General features: G+C 57.5%; 5 protein-coding genes across 5 annotated transcripts; 3 read left to right on the top strand and 2 right to left on the bottom strand.

Moving 5' to 3' along the window:
- Positions 1 to 164: 164 nt before the first annotated feature.
- On the top strand, positions 165 to 2,369 carry ACRALDRAFT_1061699 (uncharacterized protein). Its single transcript, XM_071016466.1, has one exon. The coding sequence runs from the start codon at positions 353 to 355 to the stop codon at positions 2,285 to 2,287; it is 1,935 nt and encodes a 644-aa protein (XP_070877542.1). The 5' UTR covers positions 165 to 352; the 3' UTR covers positions 2,288 to 2,369.
- A 587-nt stretch (positions 2,370 to 2,956) lies between these two features.
- Positions 2,957 to 5,044, top strand: ACRALDRAFT_1061698 (glycoside hydrolase family 43 protein). The gene has a single exon (XM_071016465.1). It carries the CDS (start codon positions 3,204 to 3,206, stop codon positions 4,797 to 4,799), a length of 1,596 nt encoding a protein of 531 aa, XP_070877541.1. The 5' UTR covers positions 2,957 to 3,203; the 3' UTR covers positions 4,800 to 5,044.
- A 1,400-nt stretch (positions 5,045 to 6,444) lies between these two features.
- On the top strand, positions 6,445 to 14,552 carry ACRALDRAFT_1075083 (uncharacterized protein; the record flags this gene model as incomplete). Its single annotated transcript, XM_071018329.1, has 3 exons — positions 6,445 to 6,463; positions 7,260 to 8,561; positions 8,644 to 14,552. The coding sequence occupies 3 exons, from the start codon at positions 6,445 to 6,447 to the stop codon at positions 14,550 to 14,552; spliced, it is 7,230 nt and encodes a 2,409-aa protein (XP_070877540.1).
- A 24-nt stretch (positions 14,553 to 14,576) lies between these two features.
- On the bottom strand, positions 14,577 to 15,174 carry ACRALDRAFT_207668 (uncharacterized protein; the record flags this gene model as incomplete). Its single annotated transcript, XM_071022287.1, has 6 exons — positions 14,577 to 14,586; positions 14,651 to 14,699; positions 14,750 to 14,783; positions 14,816 to 14,835; positions 14,899 to 15,110; positions 15,164 to 15,174. 6 exons carry the CDS (start codon positions 15,172 to 15,174, stop codon positions 14,577 to 14,579), a joined length of 336 nt encoding a protein of 111 aa, XP_070877539.1.
- A 142-nt stretch (positions 15,175 to 15,316) lies between these two features.
- ACRALDRAFT_2046885 (uncharacterized protein) lies at positions 15,317 to 18,026 on the bottom strand. The gene is made up of 5 exons (XM_071021524.1): positions 17,729 to 18,026; positions 17,299 to 17,584; positions 16,459 to 17,184; positions 15,792 to 16,318; positions 15,317 to 15,691 (listed from the first exon to the last, which is right to left on the bottom strand). The coding sequence occupies exons 1-5, from the start codon at positions 17,960 to 17,962 to the stop codon at positions 15,446 to 15,448; spliced, it is 2,019 nt and encodes a 672-aa protein (XP_070877538.1). The 5' UTR covers positions 17,963 to 18,026; the 3' UTR covers positions 15,317 to 15,445.
- Between the last annotated feature and the right edge of the window lie 115 nt (positions 18,027 to 18,141).

Genomic DNA, 18,141 nt, shown 5'->3' with positions numbered 1-18,141 from the left:
GGGACTTGCCCCCTAAATTAAACGTCAAAGAAGGGAGCGGGGCCCCGACTCCTAGGCTGCTTTTCCGACTTTTCCGACATTCTGGTTACGAGCTAGTAGAGGACAGCTACCAGAGAGGAAAACGATTTGCGAGTGTCCGGGGAGTGGGGGGCAGATGCCAACATGTCGAAGGCAGAGCCGTGGCGAAATGTCGTTTAGCCGTGAGACATGTGCTTTGATATACGTGCCAATGCTCGAGGGACGACTAGAGGGAGGACGAGCAAGTTGATCATCGAAACCGACATTACCCAGGCATAAATTTGAACACGCATACGGACTTGATCACTTCCTCAAGCCTTCACACGGACAAATCATGGGCGATATTCGAAACCAACAGACCGCAACGCCGGACGCGCGGGGCACCCGTCCTGTGCGGATCGCCAGCTGCTCTGGCGCCCGCGGCGACCCCGGGTACCATATGCTCCGGCAGGCTACTCTGGGGCCCATCGACTTCATCACGGGTGACTACCTCGCCGAGATGACGTTGGCTGAGCATGTCGAGAAGATGGCCAAGGGTCTCCACGAAGGCTGGGAGGTCCCGGCTTGGGAAGGCCTGGAGCTGTCCCTCGAGACCATCAACGAGCGGCGCATCAAGGTCGCCATCAACGGCGGCGCCCAGAACCCCAAGGGCCTGGCACAGAAGGTGCAGCAGTTTGTCAACGACAAGGGGCTGAACCTCAAGGTGGCGTACGTGTACGGAGACAACCTGCTGGAGGAGGTGAAGAGCAGCCTGGAGAAGACCAAGCAGCTGCCGAAGCATCTCGACGGCGGGAACCCCGCCGTGAAGTTCGCCGACAACGTGAACGACGTCCTGGATACCCGGGGCAAGCCTGTCCTCAGCGCAAACGCCTATCTCGGGGCCCGTGCCATCGTCAGGGCCCTGGAGCTCGGCGCCGACATTGTCATCTGCGGACGAGTCGCCGACGCCAGCCCGGTCATCGCCGCGGCCTGGTACTGGCACGGGTGGTCAGAGACCGACTACGATCGCCTGGCGGGGGCCCTGATCGCGGGCCACTTGATCGAGTGCTCGGCGTACGTCACGGGGTCCAACTTTTCCGGGTTCAACGAGTATCCGCTCGACACCTTTGTCGACCTGGGCTTCGGCATCGCAGAGGTTGCCGACGACGGGACGACGGTCATCACGAAGCACGAGGGCACCAACGGGGTCGTCAACGTCGACACGTGTCGCTGCCAGTTCCTTTACGAGCTCCAGGGCACAGTCTATCTGAACTCGGACGTCACGGCGGATGCGACAGACATCTGCATCGAGCAGGTGGGCAAGGACCGCGTCAAGCTGTCCAATGTGAAGGGGTACCCGCCGCCTCCCACGACGAAGCTGGCCATCATCTACCACGGTGGCTACGAGGGCCAGATCCTCAGCAACGGCACGGGATACGCCACCAACGAGAAGTGGGCCCTGTTCGAGAAGCAGTTGCGCCACGACCTCAAGACGAAGGGCCTGCTGGACCAGTACCAGCTCCTGGACTTCCAGGTACTGGGGACGCCGGCGCCCGACCCGCGGACCCAGTTCTCCAGCACCACGTACGGCCGGTGGTTCATCCAGGCCGACACGGAGGAGCTCGTGGCGGCGGTTCTGCGGTCCTGGGTGGAGATTGCCATGCAGCATTTCTCGGGCTTCCACTTTTCGACAGACATGAGGACGGCGCTGCCCAGGCCGTACCAGGCGTACTACCCCGGGACCATCTCCCAGGACGAGCTCAAGGAAGGGGTCGCCGTTCTGGCGGCCGACGGCACGGACGGTCTGCGGGAAGAAGTGAAGCGTCCCGTCAAGTATCATACGCTCGGGCCCCGGGCGAACGAGGCGACGACGCGAAACCCGGTCGACCTCTCTTCGTTCGGGCCGACGCGGAAGGCTCGGCTGGGCGACGTGGCGCTAGGCCGGTCGGGAGACAAGGGCGCCAACGTCAACTTTGGCATCTTCGTGCGCCGGGCGGAGCACTACCCCTGGCTCCAGACGTTCATGTCGACGGAGCGTCTGAAGGAACTCATGGCCGATGACTGGAAAGATGACTACTTTGTCGAACGGGTCGAGTTCCCCAACCTCCTGGCGGTCCATTTCGTCATCTACGGGATGCTGGGGCGTGGTGTCAGCGGATGCCGGCTTCTTGATGCGCTCGGCAAGGGCTTTACGGATTTCATCAGAGACCGAGTGGTGGATGTGCCTGAGAAGTTCTTGCGGGATGTGGAAGAGGTCAAGGCGGAAAGGCTTGCTCTGTTGTCATCTTGAGCATGCTGTCTCTGTGGCAGTTCTGCAACCGAGTTTCTGTCGTTCAAACGGTTAGATTGGATAGAAATATGAATATTGCCCGACTTGTCTTCTTTCGTGGTGTTTTCCGTCTGCATTTTATGATGACCGGGTTATCCGAGAGCAGCTGTACTGTACGCATTCCCAGAACCGGTATATTGGCGTACGTTGTATGTTTGCATGAGGTTGTTTTATGCTTTGATACCGTAGTGTAGTGGAACTTGCGGGAGCGGTGGGAACTGCCGGGCCTGGCGGGAGTTGCGGGACTGGCGGAATTGGTGGAACTGATCGTGAGTTGGTGGAGAAGACGAAAGTGACGATGCTATTTTAATGTGGTGCAGGTTGTCGTGCGGGGTCTACGAAGTACGCAAGTGCCGGGTGGGGTGGCTGCCCCAGCCACTTCACCTTCACCTGTGGTGGCTGAGCTCCGAAGTGCCGTTTTGCCGTTCTGTGTAAGGAATTATTCCGGATAATGTGCTCATACATGTATTACCCTGATATTGACAACGGCTTGTATAGCGTCCGGTTGGAGCGGGTATACGAAAGTGGAGACGAAACCGTATCACGTGACCCTACAGACGTCGTTGGTCTCGCGAAGATCAACTGATTGGGAACTCTCCGAAAATCAATGCGATTTATACGGCGGTGACCTTGGCCACGAACGGGTGGAAAGGTCGCTCTAATCCGAAAATCCCACCTCCGTTACTCTTACAGCAATTCGGAAACAAGGGCCCGAGATGACTAGTACGGAAGCAGCCACAATGACGATCCATCGCATAGTGAAGCCAAGCATTGCGGGACGATGAAAAGAACACAACCCCTCCTCCCCGCCGTTTCTCTCTTGCGAGGCACTCCTTTCAACTGACATCGACTCGTTCCTGTTCGTATGCCAGCCATCATGGAGCGACTTTTGCTGTTGGCGAGCGCCCTCCTCGCCGCCGCTCCGTTATCGGTGAAAGCGTCGTGCGACGATAACGCCACATTCAGCAATCCGCTCATCTACTCGGATTTCCCCGACAACGACGTGTTTCTGGGACCGGACGGGGCGTACTACTTTTCCGCCTCCAACTTCCACTACAGCCCCGGTGCGCCCATCCTCCGCTCCGATGACCTCGTCAACTGGGATCTCATCGGCCACTCGCTCCCCCGCCTGACCTTCGGCGACGGCTACGACCTTCCGCCCGGCGGCGGCCATTCCTACCGGGGAGGCACATGGGCTTCGACCCTGCGGTACCGGGAGAGCAACGGACTCTGGTACTGGATCGGCTGCGTCAACTTCTACCATACCTGGGTCTTCACCGCCCCGTCTCCCGAAGGCCCGTGGTCGAACAACGGCCACCTCGGCGATGGCAACTGCTACTACGACAACGGCCTGTTGATCGACGACGACGACACCATGTACGTCGTCTACGGATCCGAGGATGTCCATGTGGCCCAGCTCTCGCAGGACGGCTTCAGTGAAGTCAGGTCCCAGAGAGTCTTCGGCCGTACCGACGTTGGCGCCGACGGCCTGGAAGGCAACCGCATGTACAAGATCAACGGTCTTTACTACATCCTCAACGACAGGCCCGGCGGCACCACGTATATCTGGAAGTCCGCAAGCCCCTGGGGACCCTACGAGCCCAAGGTCCTCGTCCAGGACGTGACCCCGCCTCTGGCTGGTGGCAACTCGCCGCACCAGGGAAGTCTCATCGAGACCACCCACGGAGACTGGTATTACATGTCCTTCACCTGGGCCTACCCCGCCGGTCGACTTCCCGTCCTGGCTCCTATTGAATGGGGCAACGACGGCTACCCCGTCTTTGTCACCGGCGACAACGGCGGCTGGGGCACGTCGTACCTGGTGCCTCACCCGGAGATGCTTGCGTCGCCCAAGGACTGGACTCGGACCGACTTCTTCGACGGTACCTCCCTCGACCCATCGTGGGAGTGGAATCACAACCCCGATGATAACTCCTACGTGGTCGATGACGGCCTGACGCTCTACACGGCCAGCGTGACGAACGACCTGTTCTTGGCACGGAATACCCTCACTCACCGTACCCACGGCGAGTTCCCCGTCGGCACCGTCGAGATCGACTTTACCAACCTGGCCGACGGCGACCTGGCGGGTCTGGCCGCCTTCCGCGACCAGACCGCCTACATCGCCGTTCGTCGGAATGGCAACGAATACACGCTCGTCACCCGGCACAACATGATCATTGACGAATGGGACGGCAGCTCTGTCAACCCCGGCTACGAAGTGGCCACTGCGCCAGTACCGTCCGGTACAAAGAAGGTCTGGCTACGGGCAGAACTCGACGTCCGGCCTACTGGATCCCGGGACGCCAACTTCCTCTACAGCTGGGATGGCCAAAACTTTAGCCAGCTTGGCTCTACCTATGAGCTGTACGACGGCTGGGCTTTCTTCATCGCCTACCGGTTCGGCATCTTTAACTATGCTACCAAATCCTTGGGTGGCTCGGTCAAGGTGGAGTCTTTCACGGCTGCTTGATTATCTTCTTGCAACCTGGACCCCCGCGGCTTTCGGAATTAGTATCTGTTGCGTGGAATATAAGCTGGGTTGTAGACTCTAGGCGACCAGCACTCTTTGTAGGACCTTTGAGGTCGCGTCAACTAGACCGGATAAGGAGGATAGCACTGTTCTATGACTCGCTCGCCCCAAACAGAGATATCCATTTATTCATGGATAATTGAAAACTACAAGTTGTCTCGTGAGACCTCTGGGGACATGACTAGAAGGTTGAGTGGGGACGCCGATTCGGTTCGATGTATTTTCGGCCCGTTCCTCGCCCAACGGCGCCCGCCCGGTTGGTGTAACGGGCGCCAAACTTCACCGCCACCTTCGGCCTCGCCGTTACGCACCCCTGGCAAGTAATACTGGTCTTTTTGACTTCGCCGTCCACCCTTTCCAGGCCTTCATATGCCACCCAGAGTCAGCTTCCACAGTAACTCGTACCTGAGCCAAGCCCCGAGAGTACCACCTTGCACCCGATGTCTTGGAATAAGAGTCTCGTGTGATGGGATGACGTATCAGCTCGTAGTGGAATTTCCATCTTGCCCGGGGGAGATAATATTGCTGGTCCTTGAAGAGTACAGCTATGGCGTTTTCTGTGGCCTTGATTGATGCAACTACTCGCCAACCTGCATTGCTGTGCACTTAAAAATGACTCGAGACGGTACGACTGTTCGCCTTCAAAGCTGATCGGTTTGTGATAAAGATACAATAGAGTGGTGCTTCCAGTACAGTCAAAAGCATTCGATCGGAATGTCAACTGTATTCAGCCCCTCAGGAGAATCAATAACAGCCTCCCAGTTCGTTCGTCTGTCAACTTAAGGAGTACTCAACCACGATAGAACAGGTTGGCTGCCCGCATAACCGAGAGAAGCATGCAGTGAGAACGAAAAACATGGACAGGTGGGGACCTGGGGCTTGGAAAGAGACCTGTAGCCACACCGACGAATCCATCATGTCGACGTGGCAGTGGTTGAGTTGTTCGTTTATGTGCTGGGAAGTAATGCAAACGTGTGTGTGGCAGGCGAATCCACTTTGGCCAGGGATGCTGATGTTCAGAAGGGAAAAAGAAAACGGTGAACTAAAAACCACTTTGTAAGAGAATTTCCCTATGCCTAGGCATCGGCTCGGATACAGAGAGCCACACACTGGAATATCATCGTGTTGAATCCAAAGCGCAGTATGTACTCCAAAATCCGTCCCTACCTAGGTAATAATTCGTACATGGTATATTTTGTTAGTCAACGCTAAGAGGGACGGCGCGTTAACGGGTACCTGGATTCCGCCGTTAGACTGTGGTAGGAAGCCTCTAGTGAGGTACTGCATCATCAGACGACTTTTCACCGAAATTACGACCTGGCCCGAGCGTCATGAAATAAGGGGTACAACGGGGTCGCTGGAAAGATGTACGTTGTATCTGGGAAGAGTAGGAGAAAAAAGTAAGTCGATAGTACGACACGACGGGGATTTTGAAGCAAAATAGTTGCATAGGTATTTATACATTAGGTAGATGAAAATAGGTAGGTACCTAGGTAGTTATAGAAGGCATTTCGTGAGGCAAGCGAAAGCGGAAAGTAGGATGATTCCCAGCTCTTTCTCATTGTCGGGCGGTCAAGGATGCAGCATGTGGGTGACTGTACACGGTACCATACATTGGTTCCACGCGACTCACTAATTTGCAGGTTCACGTCAACGTGCCCAAGTCCCGCGTACCTCCAATCATCCCGAGTATTCCAAGTACGACCCATGGCCCTTTCCCTTCCTGTCGCATCCTCTTTCCCTTGACCCCTGCTCCTTCACCTCGACTTCACTTTTCGTTCTCTCCCCATCTCCTCTCCCCTTCCAACCACTTTTTACTTCACCTCTTCTCTCCGACAAGCCATCCCGGTGCGTCTGGCCGTCGTCGTAAATCGTCGCCTTTCCCTCTCTCCACGTCGTTTCGCTTTTGCCGATTCGATACGGAATTTTCCCCTGTTTTTATCTTCCAAAGCCGTGCTTTTAATTTTAGATTCTAACGTTATCCCATTCGCGGCCGGAAATAAAGCTCTTTTTTTCCTACTTTTTTTTTTTTTTTTTTTACGGGGCACCGGGAAAGGAACGCGTCGCGACAACCTCAATCCCAACCAACCCCTTTTTACGCATCACCCACCCCATCCCGCATTTACGCTCCATCCCGCCACGAAGAATATCCTCTAATTCTCCGCTGGGCTTATCTGGTCACTGCAAGCTATCGGATTGGCGAGTGAATAGCCTGTAAGGGCACCTGATAGAAGGAGCTCGACGCCAGACGATCCAAACAGAGCCTCGGTCGCAGACGGTTCAGTTTTCGTCTGCACTGGGCTCGCTCGGGTGAGTTGTTCATCCAAATTAACCATCCCACTCAACCATCAAACTCACCCAATCTGTGGCCTTTTGTCGTGGTCACCACCCGACATTTAGTATCTACGAAAACGTCACCCAACACGTCACCGTCTCTACGCTCTAGTCCCTCCCACCGGGACGGCATCGGTTCGCCCCGACTGCCCACTCAATCGTCTTCTCCTTTCCACCTCCCTCACTCTCCCGCCTTCTCAACCGCTTCAACGGCTGCCGACGACCAGGAAATCGGCTCCTCACCGCCGCTCCCGCCACTCCCGGCGCCTAGGCTACCTGGACGGGCACAGGGACTGCTGAGGGCCGAACACCCCGATCATCAAGAAGACGAAGACCCTTACGTGACCGCGAGTTGGGGCTCCCCTTATCCCCACCGCCAACGCCATCGTCTTCAGAGAGAGAGTTCCAGCAGCAGCAGCAGCAGCGAACCTGACGACGACGACCTTCCAATCCATCATCTCGAGCTCCGCACCCCTTTCCTGCGTCCACCACCCGATTTTGTTCCCACCTCGGCCGAAACGCACCGTTCCGAAACCATCAGCGCCGCCCAGGTCCTGGCCAACCGTGCTCGACGACCCGCTCGTGGCCTGACCGAGGACTGGATTCGCCAACACACCGCCGGCGACAATTCTGAAAGCCGTCACTGGCTGAGCGACGGCGACTACTACGACGATAGCAGTGAGCACTCTTCACTGAGCGGCTCCCAACCTGGAGAAGACGATAGCGATCATTGGATAGAGAAGGATACCTTGCGTACGCCGCGCGCCACCATCGCCGTCACCCCACGTGCCACCCGCAGAAAAACGTCGTCCCACCATCCGCGGAACCGGTCTAGCATCGAAACGCTTAAGCCCGAGCATAACGCAAAGTTGGGAAACATCGCTTCTACTGCAGCCATGGCGTCTCCGCAGCCGGAGAACGCCACTTCTGTTGCCGTCGCTGACGACAAGGCTCCAGCTTCGGCACAGGAGATGCCTGCACCCCCAGAGACCCCAACTAAGCAAACAACAGCTAGCCGGGGTCCCAAGATGCCCGTCACACCGGCCAAGGTCACATTCAAGGAGCCTGCAAGGGCCCCGCGGGCCAGGAAGAAGGTCCCTTGGAAGGGCAAAAATATCGTCGTCCTTGTGCCTGTGGATGAGTCAAGAGGCCAGCCCGGCGCGGCTCCTATCCCCTTGACCGCCGAGGAAACGGCACGCATGTACCAGTCCTGGGAAGAGCTCGGATACTGTATCGCCGGATTTGACCTGCAGGGCCATGGGCCCACCGACAACAATGCTCAGAGTAGAGCAGACTGGCCCTCTGCAGAGGATATGACCACAGAGAGGTCGAGCAAGCCATATCAGGTCACGTTGCCGGATTTGAATGGTGAGTTGACGCGATGACATTCTCTGTGCTGTCTTTTTTCAAGTAGGGAACAATTCGTGCTAACCATCCTTTGACAACCCAGCTTGGAAAAACTACGTCGACGAACTAAACGAAGCCAAATTGAGGGCTCTCGGTGTGTCATTCGGCGACGAGGAGGAGCCTGCACCGCCATCCATCTCTCCGGCGCCATCGGCACCCAGTCGCCAGGCCTCTGCCCAATATCCCACTCTTCCCTTCTCGCCGCCGCTGCCTACATCGTCGGCTTCGAGCAATCCTGCTCATGGCTTCCCTTTCCCGCCACAGTTCATCCCAGGTGCGCAGTCGGCCGCCGCCGCACAGAGCCCGGCCGCGCCGTCAGTGGCTTCACCGGTGTCATTCGCCGGAGCCCCGGGCAAATTCAACCCCCGGCAGTCCATCTCCATTCCCATGGGCCACTCGCCCTTCCAGCCAGGCCACCAGCCTTCGCCATCGCTGTCCGGCTGGCCCATGTCCCACCCAGCTGGCCGCACTGACTCCCCAGGCATGTTGAACGGTATAATGTCGCCCATGTCGCCCTTCATGCCCGAAGGTTTCCAACCTTCCGGTAACCCTGCTGTGAACATGCACCAGCGCCACCAGTCGCTGCAGTACCCTATCATGCCGCACCAGCAATTGGTGCAACAGCCCTCCGCGAGGGCGTCCCCTCGCCTACAGGAGGTCCAGGAGGTCGACGAGGAGACCATCGGCAAGAGTCCCTCCAAATCCCCAGAGCCGCCACAAAAGATCAACGGTAACGACGGTCTGCAATCCGAAATCAACGAGGCAGAGTATCATCTGGAGGAGCAGATGCGCAATGAGCTCGAGCATGCCGACTATAGTCCCCATCACACGAATAGGAGACCTGAGGATTCAGACCCCATGCAAATGGCCTCCGCCTCCGAGAAGTCGTCTCTTCCGCATAGCAGGCAGGCGTCGTCTGTCCAGTTCCAGGTTCCCCGCCATTTCGCCAATCCCATGGGCGATGGCCCTGTGCTCCACCACCCACGTCCACACAGCCGCGGTCATTCCCTTACCAAGAAGAATTTCTTCGATGGCGAACCCCGCCATAGCGCAGACGATGGTAGCATGAACCACTTCTCGGCTTGGCAGGACGTAAATTCTCAAAACGCCCAAGACGTGGCTGAGATTGAGACCAACCCCAGCAACCTGGGCACGCCGGTCCAAGACTTCAACATCGCCGCCTTGCTACAGCAGCACCAGCGCTCCTTCTCGACGGCTAGCAATCCCTGGGATGAGCCGGCGCCAAGGATGGACAGCCCCGGCGTGCACCATCGGCCGAGCCACGGAAGCAAGCCCTCCTTCTCCAAACTCAATGTTAACGCCCCGGAGTTCAAGTTCAACCCCAACAAGGAGTTCGAGCCCAGCGGCCACTTCGTGTTTGGGGATGTCAACCCCAATATCGATGTCGTCCCCAGCCATGAACCGGTCGTATTCCAGGCGACCGCCGATCCGTTCATGCCGCCTGTCGCTGTCGCGCCGCCACCTCCATTCGCTTTTGGCTCCTCACAGATGAGTGTCGATGCCCCGTCATTCACTCCGGGCCAGAGCGATTTCAACTTCACCGCCTCTGGGCCCAAATTCCGACCGGATGCTCCCTCTTTCACCCCGATCGGTGCGCTCTCGAGCTCCTTCGCCAGCCCTCCCGCTTCTGGTAGCGAGGCGGATCGAACCGGTCCCAACTCCATCTTCGGCAATATTGACCTATCTGAAATCGCCAATCCCGCCAAAAAGTCAAAGGCAATCCCCATCGTCCGCCCGTCGACTAGCGACAGCAAGTCTCGTCAGAAATCACCTGCCGACGACCGCGACGATGACCGCATTGCCGATGACGAGTCTCGCGTCAAGAGAGCCAAGGCCTCTAGAGGCGACGAGGACTCTGTACCTCGTTTCGCTGAGCCCACGCCCGGTCCGGAGCTCGAGGCCGTGGAGCCAGCGCCGGCCTTCGGTCAAGAGGATCTCACAGCGTCTGGTACCCGGTCCACGGACGAGGAAGGTGCCACTGCGGACATGTCCATCTCTCCTGAGGCTTCGGAACACCTGGCGGAATCCAAGGTGGTTACGGCCACCAGCCCCTCTGATGCCTCGCAAGGCCAGCCCCAGATGCAGTGGACGCCGTTCGACTTGGAGCACAACCTGGATGCCCGTGAACCCAATGACGCCCGGCCATTCGATGAGGACCGGTTCAAGAAGGGTCACAAGAAGAGCCTGTCGGCAACTGCTAGGGCCTTTGTTCCCGGAGCTATGTGGGTGGCCCCGCAGAAACCCGAGTCGGAGCAGGAACCCGAACCGGACCAGGAAGACCTGCAAGGACGGGAGGACACCGTCGAGTCGCCGACTCATCAGACCTCCGCTCCGACAGAGAAGCCGTCCCCGCCGCCTCAGGCCGCGCCTACCGAGGCCCGACAGCCATCTCCAGTCGTACAAGTGCCCGCTATGCCACCCGCTCTAAAAAGGCCACTGCGCAAGGGTCTCGGGGCTTCCCGCTTCGCTTCACCTCCGCCTCAGCCAAAGGATCTTGTGGTATCGCGATTTGCCTCTCCCTCACCAGAACCGGAACCCGAAGGAACCGCAGATATCCCTGCTCAACCGGTCACGTCCGAACCGGAGGAGGTCGATCAAGATATTGCTAGTGTCCAGGAGCCATTTGAGGATCTTCCCCCCAACGCTGGCGACGAGGCGACTGGAGACGAGCACCGTGAGCTGACCTTTGAGGAGATCGATGCGGTCATGGATCACCTCACTCTCAACGATCCGACCCAGGGTGTCAACAAAGCCTCCGCGGAGGAACCGCAATGGCAGATGTCAATCGCAACCGTCACCAACTCATCCCCTTATCATCTGCAGCCCGACCCTCAACTCCGAAGTGACGCTCCCAGCCCCAGTCCGCGCAAATACCAACAGATCCCCGATCTTGTCGTGCCTAGGCCGTCCACTGAGCTGGAGGATCCCTTTGTGGATCCGCCACAGAGTGCCCGGTCGATTGAGCCTCCCATTTATCGCCTGAATGGGAGTGAGGCTGTTGCCAATAGTGACTGGGATGGCACATTCAGCGATGACGAGCAGGAGAAACTGGAGCAGCGTGTCCAGTTTTTCGACGGGCGCGTCAATGCTCATGTCAGCGAGATTCTGGACACCCGGCTGCAGCCGATCGAAAAGACGCTCGCGTTGCTCGAGCGCCACCTCGCCAGGGGTATGCCCCTTTCCGTTCGTGAACGTCGCAGCGCTTCTTTGGACTATCAGCATAGCGATGCGGACGACGAAGACGATGAGCCTGTCATGCCCAGGTCGATCAGCCCCAGGAGAGACAGGAGAATGGAGCAGATGCGTGCGATAGTCAACGATGCTCTCCAGGCGCATCTGCGGAACGCGCCTCCAGTGCCGGTTCCCGCTGAGACCACGCCTGACACAGCTGTGCTCTCGGCTCTCGATGAGCTCAAAGCACAGTTGAGCGCCAACTTGCGCCCTGATTTCCCCACCGGCGAGGACTTCCGTACCATCGTCGCAGACGTCATCGAGAGTCGCATGCCGGCAGGCGATGAACAGCAGGCGATGAACGATAAGCTCAGTCAATTCCAGGCTAAGATTGATGACCTCGAGGAACGCCTGCAGGGCGAGAGAAATGAGGTTGAGAAAGAGAGGAAGGCCCGGCGCGACGCCGAAGAACTGGCGGCCGAACTCAACAAAAAGCTCCAAGCGGCCGAGACCCGCCTCGAGGTCGAGATTATGAACCGCAGCATCTACGACCAGCGTGTGGGAGACGTTGAGGACCGACTCAAGCAACAAGAAGCACAGACAGAAAATGAAATCGCGGCGCGGCGCGCTGTCGAAGACAAGCTCTCCGAGGCTCAGCGTCTGCTTCGCATCGCGACCGAGGAAGGGAACCAGCTTCGTGATGCCGTCGAAGAACGAAACCAAAAGATCAAATCCATGGAGCAGTCAACAGCCAAGTCTACGATGCGTATGTCGCTTCTCGAGGCCGCCCAGAACAACTCGGCGAAGTCCCAAACGGAGTTCACGAACCGCACCAGCATTCTCGAGAACGACCTCCGTGCCGCTCGACAGGAAGCCAATCATTACAAGGCCGAGGCGGAGCGCGCCTCTGAAACCTCTCAGCGTCACCTCGCTGATCTGAATAACGTCCGTGAAGAGAGCACACAACAGCAAAGGTTCCTCGACACACTCGGCACGCAGCTGCAGGAGAACGAGCGCATAAGAGAAAGCTGGCGCGCCAAGTTCCTGTCCCTACAGGACGAGATGACCAAGGCAGCCCGCGAGATTACGGAGGAAAATGCACGACGGACGAAGAGGGAGCAGGCCCTCGTCGCGCGCCAAGAAGTCCTGGACGCCAGGCTCCAGGCCGAAGCACGCACTAGGGAACGTCTCGAAACGGAGATCGAGCGGCTAGAAACCGGCGAACGGCAAGGCCTGCGTGCTGTCAGCGAGTGCAAGCGTCTCGAAGGTCTTCTCGCCGAGATGCGTACCGAGAATCACCAGCTCCAGCAGTCGGCGTTGCGGTATCAGCGAGAGTTTGAGGAAGCCAGAGAATCGGGCGCCAGCGAAGTGGAACGCACACGGAAGGCGCTTCAGTTTGAGATTGACCAAGCCAACAATCAAGTCAACGTGGTGCGGCGAGACCTCGAGGAGCATATCGCCAAGCTCCAGGCGGAGCTCGACCAGGCCACCATGGATGCCGAGTCGTCCAAGGCCAGAGCCGACATGCTTGTGGAGGGGGCCCAGTCCAGCAAGGCTGCGGAGGTGGCCCAGCTCACGGAAAAGCACCAGAATGAAATCGAGGACCTCCAAACCCGCCACGCCATGCAGCTCGGAAACACCATCGAGGAGGCGCAAAAGGCGGAACAACACCTGCTCGAGCGTCTCAGCCTGTCTACGTCCAAAACGGACCATCTCCAGGACCGTGTCGCCCATCTGGAGGAGAAACTCGAGATTGCTAAGGAAGCGGCTCTGGCTGCGGCGAAGAGGGCCAGGTCGCAGTCCCAGTCGCCTACGGTCAAGGGACCCCAGACTTCTGCCACCCCAGCTGGCTCACATGCGGCATATCCTGCACCGGCAACGGAGAGGGCCGAGAGCGGTGTGCCCGAGAAGATCTCTCCTCAGGCGCTCCGCGAGTCCATCATGGTCCTCCAGGAGCAACTGCAGGCCCGCGAGCAGCGCATCGAGGAGCTTGAGCATACCATTGAAAAGGTCGATCCCGATGCGACCAGCAAGATTGCCAAGCGAGACGACGAGATCACATGGCTGCGCGAGCTCTTGGCTGTCCGACATGGCGACCTCCAAGATATCATCCATGCCCTGTCTACGGAGGACTACAACAAGGATGCCGTGAAGGATGCGGCAATCCGTCTCAAGGCCAACCTGCAGATGGAGGAGCAGGAGCGCGAACGGGCCATGAACGGCGGCTCGGCGATTAACCTCCTCCAAGCGGCTTCGCCCCGTGTGGCGCAGGCTGTCGGGCCCCTAGCTGCCGCTTGGGGCAACTGGCGCAAGTCGCAGCAGCAGCCGGGGAGGACAGGCAGTTTCGGAAGCCTTGCTGGGGCGCTCTCTTCGCCAGCGGGCGCTCCGGGCGGGAGGAACAACTCGACGCCGTCCAAGTCTACAAGCACTCAATCACCCGGGTCTCTCCTTGGCGGCCTTCTCACTCCTCCCGCTTCCGGCATCCGGCAAACACTGCCCAATAATCCGAGCGGAAGCCAGCCGACAGCTTTTAACGCGACAGGCCGACGCTTGACATCCCAGGAACTAGCCAGGGGATCGCGAGGTCCTTCCGCAGGCACTGCACAAGTGGACAAGCAACTGCAGAGGGACGATATTACCCCCCCTCGGCGGCCGAGTCGGGGACAGCCTGTGACGCCACCCATGATGCGACCCAGCGCCTACGACTCGGATGCCAATCCACATGAATTCGACGAGAACGACTTCTTCCAGGAGGATTAAACCATGTTCTTTGAAGGCGACAGTTTACCATTTCCTTTGTCAATTGTACACGAATCTACAAAACAACCAAACGAAAAAAAAAAGAACTAAAAATCAACGGAGGGAGATTGCAGCAACATTTCTTCGAGATTGTCACCAACCGCCACACTCATGCAGAGTGAGACATTAGAATGATACCCTTTTTCTCTTTCAACAACCGCTACAATATGTCTTGCGTCTGCGGCCTGCAAGCTGACCGGACATAGAGGTGATGCCATACTTACTCTACTCCATAACGGAGCATCTGTGTACACCTTGCGAACAAAATTTCCGTCGCTTCTCGCCACTCTTTTCTTTTTTCGATCACTTCGACCGAATTTGTGTCTTTTTATAACATTGGGGAGGATCTCTGCATTAAGGGGATATATTACATGGGGAGGAGGGGCGAGGGGATGCAAGAGGACATTTCCATCCTTGTGTTTCGTGGTGCTTGGCCTTTTTTGCTTCCAGTTTTCCCCCTTCTTGGTCTGGTCATTTGGCTTGCTACCACTTCTACTATGCGCCAATTCGAGAGAGGGTCTTGAGTCGTTTGTTGGGTGCCATTTCGCGCTCGCTTTGACTTGTATTGTCACATTATGACCATGGCTCATAGTCTAAATAGTAATAATTCGGATGCTCTTTAAAATTGCCGCTCATTTGTAGCCGTCCTTCCATCCCAAGTTCTATTGAACACAAATACCGCCCTCTTCTCATTACACTCTTTATATGGCCTAGACCTCCCTGACAACGGTAGGTAGCTCTGCCAGACTCAATGGAATGGGAAAATAGCATAGCCCGAGGCCAGGAGGTATGGGCTTTAACATGGTTATGATTAATACTGATGATATACTAGGTGAAAAGACAGGTGTCGATGCCTATGAGCTGCTCAGCAGCTTCTCGACAGCCCACTTGACGCTAAAGTTGCGCAGGTCAGAGTAATGCTGGCCAACGCCGACAAAGAGCACGGGCACACTGGTGGCGTGGACGAGGGAGACGAGCGTGCCGACCATGTTGCCGACGGTATCGCACTTGGAGATGATGAAGCCGTCGAGGGAGCGGGAGGCGCCAAAGGCGGCGTTGAAGTTGCGGGCTTGGGCCACCGAATCGGTTCCCACGAGGGCCTTGAGAACAGAAACAAGCGCGTTAGTTGACCAGTTCCAGTTTTGTGTGCGAGTTTTCCAACGCAATGGACAAAAAGAGGGAAGAGTCGTCGAAACATACCTCGCCCACCATGAGAATCTTATCGGGCTTGGCAAAGTCGGCAAACTTCTCAAGAGAGCTCATGAGGCGCTGGTCGTTGTGGCGGCGACCGGCGGTGTCGATCAGGACCACGTCGTAGCCCTCTGCGGTGGCGTAGGCGACGGCATCGCGGGCGACCTGGGCGGCGTCCTTGCCGTAGCCCTTCTGGTAGAGCTCGACCTGGCCGCCTTCGCGGACGGTCAGCTCCTTGAGGTTGCGGACGTGAACGGCGAGCTGTTCGACGGCACCGGAGCGGAAGGTGTCGCCGGCGGCAATGAGGACGCGGTATTTGTTCTGGAGGAGGAAGAAGCACATTTTGGAGAGGTTGGTGGATTTGCCGACGCCGTTTACGCCGACAATGGAGACGACGTAGGGACGAGGCGAGCGGAGGGAGGCGGGGCCGGGACGGGTGACGGCGTCGATTTCGCGGAGGAGATCGAGGGAGTTGGTCGGGGTGAGCATTTTGGTCAAGGAGGCTTCCATGGCCGACTGAATGCGGCTGCTGATACCTGTGAGGAGAGCGGAATTGTTAGTGGACTATTGGTCTGCTTGTCGCGCCACGCACAAAAAAAAAGACGAGAGAAGTCGGGGCGATGAAAGGCAGGGATGGCGGATAAAACAGGCGACAGGTTGGGGCTTCTGAACCTACTTTCAAAGCTGGCCGTCTTGACACCGATAAGCTCCTTCTCGACACCCTCGCATAGGCGAACGGCAGCTTCGCGAGCCACGTTCTTCTTGAGGAGATGCTCCTCCATGCCCTTCATGGCCTTGTCCATATCTTCCTTGGTCAAGGTTTTCCCTCCGACGACGTTTCGGAAGAGTCCGCTGATGGTATTGAGGCTAGAGCCGAGGAGGCCACTTGGATATGCCGACTTGTTGCTGGCCTCCGCGTTGGACTTGGCCGAAGCCAGGATGTTGTGCACCTCGTCGTCGAGGTCCTTGAGCACAAACTGGCCCTTGGTCGTGGTAGATCCCCAGGTAGATGCGTCGACGTGTTCTACGGTCGAGGAACGTGTGGCGGCAGAGGCGTCAGCGTCGGCGACATTCTGGGAAGGAGTAGAGTAGTCGAGCTGCACATCGTCCTCTTCGTCGGCCAGGCCATCGGCGGTCCACTTCCTCCCTTTCTTGGCGGTCTTGACGGGCTTGGTCCGCTTGTTCGATGTTTCGTCGCCGGAAGACGCGTGGCCCAGGTTCGCGGCTGCATTCTGCATCTTGCGAGCCCGACGGGACAGTTTGGCGCCGGGGCCGGGCTTTCCGACGACAAGATGGCCGGCGGTAGAAGCGGGTGTGGAGGGTCGGGACGTAGTCGGGGTGATGTTCGGGGTCGATTCGTTTGAGGGCTCCTCGCCCGAGTTTGTGCCGTTCAGCACTCGACCTGCAGGAACGCATCAAACGGGGTCAGTCAGGCTGCGCAAGGGAGGGGGGAAAGAAGGAAAAGAAGAAGCGGAGGATGGGCGAAAGGGGGCGCAAGGTCGTGCGATTCGTCTACCTTTGTAGCGTAGCCCTGGGGGAGGCGGAGGCTCGTCGCCCAGGTTGCCCGACAATGTGGGTTCCTCTTGAGGGAGGGCTGCCTCCGGGACGACAGCAGGGCCTTTGGATGCCGAGCCCTCCAACTCTCTGACCTGTTGATCAAAGTATCCATCAAAGTCGGGACATTCGAAAATGGTCGTGTTGGGTTTCTTGAGCTGGTCGCCATAGAGGTTGACGAAGAGGGTCTTGATGTTATCGACGAGCTTGTCTATCCAGGAGAGATGGAGGAGAGAGCGGTAGACGGCCTTGGTGCGCAGATGAAGTGGTTAGCAAGGTGGCCCTTAATATGCATTATGCAAGCTGGGATATGTGGGACGGAAGTGTGAAGAGAAGGGATAGAAAGAGACAAGGGACGGGCTATGGAGGGGCTGAGGGGCAAGCGCGCATACCACAAAGATAACCCCCAGCTCCTTCACAAAAGTGTATTTAAGAGTATGTTGATCGCTTTTGTATGGCGGGTTTGTGGAGGCGGACTGGTCTTCGCGAGTGGCAGCATTGGTGCCCTTTTCTTCAATGAAAATGTCGGATATGAAGTTGTTGATCAGGTTCGCATGGAGGGGTGTGAATGCCCTTGACCAGAGGACGACACCAGAGGTGGTTATGATTTCAAAAGCGTCAAGCATTGCAAATGGCTGTCCCGACCTTTAGAAATTCCTGTGGACGCAGTTGAATATAAAGAAAAAGGACGGTAATTAAGTGGTATGGATGGAAGAATGGGAAAGAAAAGGTCTACTAAGGGGTTGGCGCAGAAGTGAAGCAAGTTGTCGCTAAGTTTATTATCGCTAATATGTGTAAGGCCAGA

Source organism: Sodiomyces alcalophilus (genome assembly GCF_042370955.1).
Source record: "Sodiomyces alcalophilus JCM 7366 unplaced genomic scaffold ACRALscaffold_2, whole genome shotgun sequence".
Classification (NCBI taxonomy): Eukaryota; Fungi; Ascomycota; class Sordariomycetes; order Glomerellales; family Plectosphaerellaceae; genus Sodiomyces; species Sodiomyces alcalophilus.
The sequence above is the reverse complement of the archived record's forward strand: the minus strand, read 5'-3'. Positions and strand labels throughout refer to the sequence as shown.

Excerpts from the sequence above, each read along its gene's own strand:
- ACRALDRAFT_1061699 (XM_071016466.1), top strand. The coding sequence starts at position 353 with ATGGGCGATATTCGAAACCAACAGACCGCAACGCCGGACGCGCGGGGC.
- ACRALDRAFT_1061698 (XM_071016465.1), top strand. The coding sequence starts at position 3,204 with ATGGAGCGACTTTTGCTGTTGGCGAGCGCCCTCCTCGCCGCCGCTCCG.
- ACRALDRAFT_2046885 (XM_071021524.1), bottom strand. The coding sequence starts at position 17,962 with ATGCTTGACGCTTTTGAAATCATAACCACCTCTGGTGTCGTCCTCTGG. Across the intron at positions 17,585-17,728 it reads AGCTGGGGGTTATCTTTGTG|GCCGTCTACCGCTCTCTCCT; the intron begins GTATGCGCGCTT and ends CTGCGCACCAAG. Across the intron at positions 15,692-15,791 it reads AGATTCTCATGGTGGGCGAG|GCCCTCGTGGGAACCGATTC; the intron begins GTATGTTTCGAC and ends TCTGTTCTCAAG.